Source organism: Morone saxatilis, unplaced genomic scaffold (assembly GCF_004916995.1).
Source record: "Morone saxatilis isolate NCDOM2014 unplaced genomic scaffold, NCSU_SB_2.0 Contig17, whole genome shotgun sequence".
NCBI classification, from domain to species: Eukaryota; Metazoa; Chordata; class Actinopteri; family Moronidae; genus Morone; species Morone saxatilis.
Genome location: NW_023339729.1, coordinates 6880699 through 6891189, shown reverse-complemented (window position 1 = coordinate 6891189; position 10491 = coordinate 6880699). Strand labels below are relative to the sequence as shown.

Genomic DNA, 10491 nt, shown 5'->3' with positions numbered 1-10491 from the left:
ACTTAATTACTTTCCACCACTGCTGTTTAGCCACATACAACCTACATGTCTGCAGTTAAAAATCTTCCCAGGACCTACTATCCTACTGCAGATGACGGTTGAATAAGAGGCATTTACAGTGATATCATAACAGTTGCACAAGAGTTTCACAATCAGTCAGAAGTCCAAAATCATGCTGTTAATGATTAATAATTGCATTCTCATAAGCAAACAGGTTCAAATCTGCCCTGTCCCCTCAGAATTAAAACAGAACAAGAGTAGGTGGATGTGCTTGAACTTTCCTACAGAAATCAGCACATTTCTAAAACATATTTATTTTATAGTTCAGCATTTTGAAACAGCATCCCTCAACCAAAGTTGTGCTTTTAGAAAGCAGTGGAGTAAATAGCCTACTTAATAATGTCTAATGACATAATATATTACTGTGACTGTACACTTGCACAGGACATGCTGGTACATGCTATTATTGGACAGCTCAGTAACACGGTGTCTCTGTAAGCGCATTCATGGCCCTGTTATAAACTTAACCTCTCCAGTAAAAGAGATGGCGTTACACCGTGGTGGAGAGATGGAGGGGTGGAGAAGAGAGAAAAAAGAGACGGGCTAATAACAGAGAGAGAAAGAGAGAGAGAGAGAGAGAGAGATGAGAGAGAGAGAGAGAGACTGAGACTCTCGCGCGGAGGGATAGAGGACAAAAACGTGACTAGGCAGCCTAAGAGCTGTTATGCAACCGCTGACCTACTAACACATATTTCTAGAAAGGGAGCCGGAGAAACTGGAGCAAAGTGTCCCGGCATCGCACAACACACAGGCAGCCCGAGCCAAAAGACAGGAACGGCATCCACCCGACCCACAACCGACCAGAGCATCGACAGGAACGGGAGAAGAAAACTTTTCGTTTTTTTTAGGGAGGTTTCCTCTAAAGGGACAAGGAAAGGAGGAAACGGGAGCGAGACAGCTTTTGTGTCGGGGAAGCCTGAATCTTTTTTTTCTCCTCCTCCAGGACATGGAAAGGTATGTTATGATTGAGCGGAAGGCTGCTTTTCGGCTCTTGTCTTTGTGTGTTTGCACCTCTGTGTGTCCTTTATTCGGTGTGCTGTGATATACGGGCGCTGGAGCTGTGTGTGTAGAGATGAGGACATGATGCTTATGGCCGGTTATTGTTCACATGGCGACTCTCGGCTCGCCGCGCGTCCGTGACTTTGAGACGTTTGCGGCTCTTTTTGTCTCATTAAACGCAGCACAATACGCCACTTTGTTGCCGGGGGTTGTTTGGTTTTTGTCGCTTTCATGTTAACACGGTACAGGTAGCAGGGCTGGGAAAACGTGGTTGGCCGTATCCCACGTTATGTGTTCAATGTCAAGGCGAGGTTATTTCCCCTCATGGTGGTGTTTTCCAGGGAATGGGGGCAGCTGCTGAGCTCGGTCTGTGTTGTCTGCTTAATGCACACACAGTGTAATATATTAGCTCCTGCACGTGGCAATGCTACTGTCTGTGTATGTTTAATGTAGGTCACTAGATCACATTTAGCTGCGTAGATAGCAATTCGTCTTTGTGGCTGTCCAGCGGATGCAAACACTAGACTGGATTGAAGCATGGCTTTTTTTTTTTCTGTCTTTTTTTTCTTTCCTTTTTTACTAATTCATATAAAAGGTATTGTTAATGCCACATTTTCAATAAAGGTTGTTGAAACTCAAAGTAGAGGTTATTGGAAATTAATTAATTAACAAAAATAAAACATTATGACATAATGTTTTTAGGATAGATAGCCTGAGTTGATATTGTTTAAAATCTATGGGAGTATTACAGAGACACTACAGGTGAAAACGTGTAATGCAACAGTATTCTCCAAAAAATAAATAAAAAATAAATTAATATATATTATTTCGTGGTTATGCTTCTATAAAACGTCCCTTTTCTTCAGATGTGCGTACCCTTTGCCTCTGTCCCTAGGTTATATCACTAACACATTCAAAGATGTTCAAGTTCAAAGGAGAAAACAGTCACAAAATGTCTGATTTTCATTCAAAGTGAGTCACTGGGTGATTCTTTTTTACTGGCAAGGTGTGTTAAGTAAAGCACAGAGCTTTGCTTTGAGGGAGTTGGAGGGTATGACATAACCAGCACACAGCAGGGAGAAGCAATAAACAGCAGCTCTCTCCCGGGACATAGAGGCCTGTAATTGATTCCCGTTCACACCCTGCGCTTTCTTCCCATCATTCATAGCCAGATTAACACCAAATCCTAAAGCAGATAGATATTTAACAAGTCTGAAAGGGTGGAAATTGTATTTTAGAAATGCTTTCATCAATATTGTAACACAGCTGCTTAATGCCTGTGAGCTATTTTTAACTTGCTCAGTCTTTCTGAAGAGAAATCATAAAAAGCAGAAGTCGGGTAATAAGAATCTCTTTTGTTTGGTACATAACTTGGCGGGACTTTGTTAGTTGTGAAATTAGAATAACAAGTGAACATCCAGGATGTGATGCAATGCATGGAAACCCCTGTCTGGCGAAGGCAGGCAGAGTTCTGGTGAGCTCTTAGTCCGCCCGCTGCCAGCTGGTCTGGTTTCAGAGCAGTCTGAATTGCTCCGTCCCAGCCAGCTCTCTGAATATAGGTCAGACCAGAATCTGGGTGAGGACACACTGAAGTATACAGGGCAAGCTGTGGACTACTTTGACCACTCTGTCTATTGCTCTGAGGAACACAAGACCCCAGATTAATGCAGACTTTAATAGCTACAGCTGCTTGTCCCAGTTTTCCTAGTTTGGGGTTTTTTAGACAGTATGTTTGTTAATGATTTTTTTTACTTTATTAATCTGCTGACTGTAAGTAGCTAAAACCTTTGACTTGTAAGTAAATGTGAACATGTTGCAGGAAATCAGATTAATCTTAAAAAGACGTAGGTCACATGTCACCAATTGAGCCAGTAAGGTTCAGAACATTTAACAGACTAATGTGCAATTGTGTAAGCATGATTTGTATATTTCATAACAAGGTCATGCTTCTTTATTTGGAAATATTAGATTTACTTTTTACCAAATTTGTAACCTCTCAAAAATGCGTCATTTTTCTGTAATTTTCAGCGGTCTGTCATCAATCAGTAGTAGAGGTAGACGTGCTTTGGTCACATATAACTTAAAGGAAGTGTTAAATGGCACTCAGCCATAGGTCTCACTAACTGACCTGGAATGTCTGGATTCCTGTCTCCTAGTTTTGTTTCCTGACACAAAGCCACAGGGCAAAATGGAGGCTCCTAGCTGGGGCCCCTCCACGTGTGTGGTGTTGGATCACTTAAAAGATGGAGGAGGGGAAGAGGATGCCATGCGTTTTACTCACACTTGCCTCAGAGGAGGTCAGAGGTGACGCATTCCTCCCTGAGCGGCAAGTGCCTGGGAACTACTTCAGAACTGTGTTTTTACAGCCACCAACACTGAAAACAAACTGCTTGCAGTAGCTACAGTTAATCATTCATTTTACTAGGAAATTAGCCCCTACACAAAGATCCTATTGCTCAATGCACCATGTCCAGTATCTCTTAATTTTCTAGCTTTAGTCTTGGCTTTTATTCAGAGCGCAACATGCACAGATAGGACAGTGAAAGGGGATATTGCAGGGCGTTCACAGCCAGTAACCTGTAGCTTCTGCTGCTATGTAATATGCATGCGTTACACAAGGTTTGCTTCGCAACAAGAGAAATTCAGAGCACGTACGTTACGAGCAACAACAGCAGCCCCTCCCCATGCAGTCCTGAGAGAGAGCCTGTTATGTGTGAATTTGGCTGCAGAGATGGGTGTGTGCTCTGACGTCAATGCCATCTCCCTATCTCTCACTATTGTTGTCCATCCGCTACTGATGCATATTGTTACGTGCGGCATAAGGTGTCGTAGGGCTTTCTAGAGCGAACAGAGAAATTAATGTTGCATGAAAATCACTGGGGCATTCATAATCGGATTTTGAGGCAGATGACGTATTCAAGTTTGTCACTTTTATTCCTTCTGTTGCAGATTCTGTAAAATTCCTCTCATTTCCACCAACTGAATTCCTCCTGTCACCCCATCCCTCTTCTGCTTCCTCCCTCCCTCACCTCTTTCTGTCGCTCTATTTTTAGAGTGCACTCTAATACTCTCTTTCCCTCTCCTGCCCTCCCTCCCTTGCAGTCCCACTGACCTATTTTATGGCGCACCGTCAAAGACAGGAGGAGTGTTTACTGCTTAGCGTCGTTTCTAGGTCAGTGGGACAGCGCAGACGTATGCATGCTTCCTTCCCGCCCGCCTTTGTTTCATGCCGAGTTCTAAAAAAATTATTCAGGGTTGTGTCCAAATCCCTCTCTGTTCAGTGTAGCTTTGCTCCAGTTCTTTGAGAAAAAGAGACGGTAAAATCCTCGTTTTGGCACTGACAGGAAAATTCAATTTGAAGATTAGCAGGCAGCATATGTAGACTTAGTCCCTGAGTTACAAGATAACAGACATGAGTAAATAAATGGTTAATTATTGAGAGCAGTAGTCGAGCTGTTTCAAGGTCACAATGTAGGTTTTTGGAATGTGAGATTATGTAACAGGGTCATTGACTCTGGGGGAAGCAGAGAAATGCTGTAACCAGTCTGGAGAAGAAGCACAGTAGACGATTGAATAGTTCTGTGGCATTGACTCGGTGGTGCGAAGTAAGTGGTTTGTGATATGGGAACAATACACTGCAGCGCAGTGAAAGAAGGTCGATTTTTCAACTAGAGCACTTTTGTTCGACTGTCTTTGGGATGCGACTGTTTTTTTGGCCTTTTGCCATCACAGTTTCAGTAATGGGAACAGTCGGTGGAGCTTCTTTGTTCAGGTCTGCTTTATCTCCTCATGTCTGGTCGCCACCACTATACAAAGAGAACATAAGACCAGTATGGGAGCATACATAGGGATTAGGAGCTGCATGCTGTTATGTCAGCAACACAGAAATTCCTCTGCTTTGTTTCTTATCCAACTTTTGCATGCAAGAGTTTCTAAGTTTTAAGAGTTTTTACTGAGGGTAGGTTTTGTTGTCCTACACGATGTGAACAAATAGGGCTTACGATTAAAAATGACTGGTAAACTGGAATTTTGTGAGACTGGTTTCAAGTTAAATTCTTTGGTGTCCATGAAACTGTAATTGTGCTTCACTGATTCCAATTTCCAATATTTATATACAGTAGAAACTGGGTCTGAAAAAATAGTGGAAATGGGGAAAAAAAAAAAATAGCAAGCAAATTATAATAAAAGTTCATATTTGTGCTACTTTTAATTCCAGTGTTGCGAATGAAAATCGACACCAGAGGAGTCATTGTTACCCACAGGCACAGTGACCTAGTTTATTCCCTCTGTGTGTGTGTCATAAAAAGATGTTTTCATGTTTATAATGGACTCCAGGGCTCAGTGTAATGATGTGTTATTAATTACTGCATATCAACTGTGTAATGCCGTGCAGTGAGAACCAGAGGAATCAGGCCTAAAACAAGAGCAGATCTAGTTATTACATAACACCGGACTGCCGTCAACATCCGTCCGTGCTGCATTCAGCATTGTTGCTGACTTCATGGCGCAAGGCTTCCTGTAGAGCTACAATGTTAACACTGCATAGGGAAGTTCATCAGCTTATAGAGTTGTGTAATTTCAGACAGTGTGATGGCTACCAGAGAATCTGAGACAATGCCGCTGCAACAGAGATCTCCCCCTCCCCCATGGACTCAAACATACACAAACATACAGTCTATGTGGGTCACTCCCCTAAACCTGTTTCAGCCACTACTCAATGAGTATTCATTTGGCCATTCACAACTGTCATTTTAGTCCTTCATGATGTATTTTTAGAAAATAAGATTTAAAAGCAGAAATAATAATTACACATAATTTGTTTCATCATACAACATATATACACAGAGTGTATCAAATGTATCCCCATCCCCTCCCTGCCTCCCTCAGCCCTTTATCTGTCAGTCTCTGCAGAGCTGGCACCAGGTCAACCACAGTCCTTGTTATGTGACTATGACAGCGCCCTGTCTTATGCAAGAGCTCTGCAGTAGCAGCAGCAGCAGCAGCAGCACATACAGTATGTTAAGTCCCATCCACATCCCTGTATACGTATGTGCGTGCTGCTACTCAGACTCTGTATCCACGCTCTTTTTTTCTCTGTGAAGCCAAGGAAGTAAAGACAAGAAAGACAAGCATTATGTAACTTTGGGGGTTATGTCATAGATTGTTGGCGCTGGTTGAGTTGGGATAAACAGACTGAGTATTGATCTAAAGCCTTAGAGATTACACTCAAGGGACCCACATTAAGGCTTTGTGCTACAGTTTACAAATCCAGTTTGACCTGACTGAAATGTTATTTATATATATGCCATACTGAACTGCAGTGTTTTTTTACAGATAATCTAACCCTCTCTCTCTCTCTCTCTCTCCCCCTCCCTCTCTCCCTCTCCCTCTCTCTCCCTGTCTCCATAACCCAGTTAGTGGTCAGCAAACAGCAGCACTGAAGCTGGATCCTCAGGGAGCCCCAAAGTAGACGGACTGACCTACATCCTCTGTGAAACACTGAGAGAAGCAGGGCAACGGCCTGACAGGCATCACAGCTCTGCTGAAGATTGAGGAAGACGCAGATAAACTCAAAATCACCTCCAGCGAGACTCCAAAAACTGCTTTGAACAATTTGCCAAGACTGCTGGAAGACTCTTAGCTCAAAATACAAACTTGGTTCTTTTTATAGTTTCCTTGTTCAGAACACTAGTTCAATGTCTGAGGTGTTTGTGGAGTTTCACCTCTTTTTAATCTTCTTGGCTAGTTTAGACACCTGAACATTTTAATCTTGAAAGAGAAGGAACAGAAATCAATGAGGCTATCCCTCCGAGGAGCACAAATACCTCATCAAGACGTTTTTGCGGATCCTGCGACATAGGTCAAACTCCTTAGTAACAAAGCAGAAGGCTGATATACTTTTACATCTTTTCCCTCCCCCCCCTTTACCCCTCGCCCATCGCTAGAGTTACACTCTGGCCCCCAGCTGGGAAAAAATGGAAAGTCTGAGTCTACACATTCCATCCACCAGCAACAAAAATTCCATGGAGGTGGACACCTTTTCTAACTACAGCGGGAGCATCCCATCCCCTCTTCCTGAAGGTGGAGCGCGGATCAGCCGCCAGGCTAAAGGTAGCAAGCCTAATCTGAGCTGCCGCCGCAAGCGAGAGTTTATTTCTGATGAGAAGAAAGATGCTTGCTATTGGGAAAAACGGAGGAAGAACAATGAAGCCGCCAAGCGCTCAAGGGAAAAGCGTCGCCTCAATGACATGGTGCTAGAGAACCGGGTCATGGCACTGAATGAGGAGAACGTTCGTCTAAAGACTGAGCTCCTCCAGCTCAAGTTGCGCTTTGGCCTGATCAGCACAGCCTCCTACATGGAGAAAAGTCAGCAGATCGCCAACAGTGCTGCTGGTGGCAACGCTAGTAGCAATGGGAGCAGTGCCAATGGCACCCCGAATAGCAACGCCTACCTCTCAAGCAGCGGATACTCCAGTGCATCCCAGGTGATGCTGAATTCTGATTCATCTGAAACTGAACAGTCGAGCCGTGGCGACCGCCACAACACGCTCCACAGTTATTCTCCCCGGGGATCCGTCTCTGACATGTCTGACGGCTCCTCCAGAGACAGCCCAGAACCCATGAGCTACAACATAAAGAAGGAGCCCTCAAGTATGGAGATGTCCAGACTGGAAAGCAATGGGATGCCCAATGATATGTCAAGTGGGGCTTACCATGGCAGCCACAATGCTCTGGTTTCTCCTCACCAGCAGAACTCCCCATTGGCTGAAAGTGCCATGGACTACCAGCACCACGAACAGCAGCAGTGCCACATGGAGGCCCCCAGCCCTCCTTCTCAGGCCACCTCTGCACAGAGGAGCGTTATCTTGTATCGCTCTAGCAGCGGCTGTTACCCCATGGAGAACCAGAGGCTGGAGGACCAGCAGTCCCAGCAGAGCAGACCACTGCAGCAAGGCCAGCATACCTCAACCTCCAAGTTCTCTGACTGCTCAGTGACCATCACAGAGGTCGCTGAGAAACTAGAGAGGACAAAGACCATAGACTCTCCTCAGTATGAATACACTAATGGCCATGCTGAGTCAGTAGAGGAGCTGCAGCAAAGGTACAACGCCCAACAACAGTGTGAGAACCATCATGGGCACTACAGCTACCAGGATCAAGAGAGCAGTCTTCAGCTTGCAGAAAGCCACCAGAACCCCTTTGCCCCTGATCTGATCCACAACACTGAGGAGGGCAAGTCCTCCTTCCCACAGCACAACAGCTACCTCAACACACTGGACGAAGAGCCCCCGGTGCTCACCTACGAGGGAGGCCCCCGAGCTGACGGTTTCTACCAGGAGAACTCTTCCACTAAAGACACCTCATCCAGTGATGGGGACCCTCGTAGCTCTGACAAGGAGGGCTCAACCGATGACGAGTCCCCCTCCTCATCTTCCTCAGACATCAGCAGCTACCACCAGAAGGCAGTGGGAGCTGCCAGTTTGCATGGCGAGTTCCAAGCTGAGGTGAAAGCCACTGCCCTGCCCCACAAACTCCGCCTCAAGTACAGAGCTCTGTCCAATGGGGCAGCAGGATCGCAGGCAGAGGGACCTTTTAACACCTCCATGTCCCCCTCTCCCAATTTGCCTCAGCACCCTTACTTAGCTCTGCCCAGCAACCCTCACAGTGCCCATGGCAACGGGGAGAGCAAAGAGGTGGAGAATGAGACTGATTATTCAGAAGAGGTGAAACCTCAGGTGAATGAGAGGGCGGAGGCTAAAAAGGAGGGAGCGAAGAGGGGATACAGCAGCAGCAGCAGCAGCAGCAAGGGTGGGCGCAATAAGAGGCGAGACTAAAGACATATGGGGCAGCTTGAGGATTTTCCTGTCACCTCTTTGTTCTGTACAACAGACAACTACAAGTATGATTCACATCGCCACCTTACAAGACAGAGAAGAAGCCAGTGATCTGTGTGAGGTATGGTTAGGATGTGATTGAACCATAAAGTTTCACTGTGTCACCTGTTCCCCATCCCTTTACTCTCTTTACTCCTACCTCCCACCCACCCTCCAATTAAAATAATAGATCACTTAACGAGGGAGGGGACAGAATGAAACTCTCCAGAGCTGGAGTCTGGGATATTTCCCTTGTGGAAAATTCAAACATTATTCAATTATTCATTATAGTAAACTGCCTTGGTGGCTGGCCAGCGTTTATTGTGGCATTATGGGAACATTCCTTTGACCAAAGAATACACATACTTCCCTTAGCGTCTCCCTTTCTGGCAAAGAGTTACATTCTTCCTCCCTCTGAGCACATCTTTACCATTTCATCCTCCAACCTCTTACTATGTGCACACAAGTCCCCTTCTGAAGCACTTAGATTGTATATTACTGTGACATATGAATTTGCATATATGGAAAATATATTTTAAGAAGAAAAATGTGGCAAAAAAACAAAAAATAAAGAAGTGGGATACGGAAGTCGTAGACTTCAAAGTGATGAGTTTGTTCTTGTTGAGACACCTTGTACAGTCCCCTTTTGTCTTGGAAATGCCTCGAAGATTTTCTTTTAACTAAAAGTATGAGCCACGACTTGTAAAAAATAAAAGTACAAAGTACACGTTTTTCAGATTTATGGATCAGATCTGGGCCTCCTTCAGGTGATCTGAGCTCTTTGACACTCAAAGCTGTCAAAACAGTCAAGGCCAGTTATACGCATATCAGTCAAGGCTATGCAGTCACACATTGCTGTTAGCAAAACCTGACAAGCACAAGGCAAGCCTCGTTTGCCAGCCGTTTAACAAAAAATCAATACATCTTCATTTCCAGACAAAAAATGTCTGTCTAATAAATGAAATGGCTCTCCAAACCAGCAAAGCTGCTCTCTCTTCATAAGGTGCCTCTTTATTGTGTTGTCCCTCGTCCCCACTTTGGCCAATGTCTTAACGACCCCACTCACATCCGCACTGAGTTGTTTTAGCTAGATCATACAGTCTGTACAAGTTTAACTGTTTCACTTCCTGGTGCCTGCCTCTGGCCACTATGTATAAATGTATAGTTGTCTCTCTATCTCTTGTATACTGCTGTCATTATTTTATTATTATTTTATTAATATTGTTATTTTCTATTATATTCGGTTATTATTTTGACTATTATGTGTATTTTTCTGTCATCCTGTTGTGTCATTTTGCTCTATGCTCTTCCTGGTTGTGCTGTGTATTTACCCATACTTCCCTTTGCCCCCAGTTACCATTTGTACTCTGTGTTACTGTATAACCTTTGTTGTTTGCCGCAAGGCTTTCCGAAAATGAAAAAAAAATTGAATAAGGCTTGTCCAGAAGTGATTATGTATTGCTATACTTCATGTGGATATGCAAAATGGTTACAAAAACACTCATTTTTAATTGTGAAAGATTCAAAATGGGGAAAAAATAAAAGGTTGTTGAATTTA

The 10491-nt window shown here is 44.2% G+C and overlaps 1 protein-coding gene across 1 annotated transcript; it reads left to right on the top strand.

The window, feature by feature from the left end:
• The first annotated feature begins 563 nt into the window (after window positions 1-563).
• Window positions 564-10491, top strand: nfil3-5 (nuclear factor, interleukin 3 regulated, member 5). Its single transcript, XM_035660895.1, has 2 exons — window positions 564-1014; window positions 6474-10491. Exon 2 carries the CDS (start codon window positions 7035-7037, stop codon window positions 8892-8894), a length of 1860 nt encoding a protein of 619 aa, XP_035516788.1. The 5' UTR covers window positions 564-1014; window positions 6474-7034; the 3' UTR covers window positions 8895-10491.

Excerpts from the sequence above, each read along its gene's own strand:
- nfil3-5 (XM_035660895.1), top strand. The coding sequence starts at position 7,035 with ATGGAAAGTCTGAGTCTACACATTCCATCCACCAGCAACAAAAATTCC.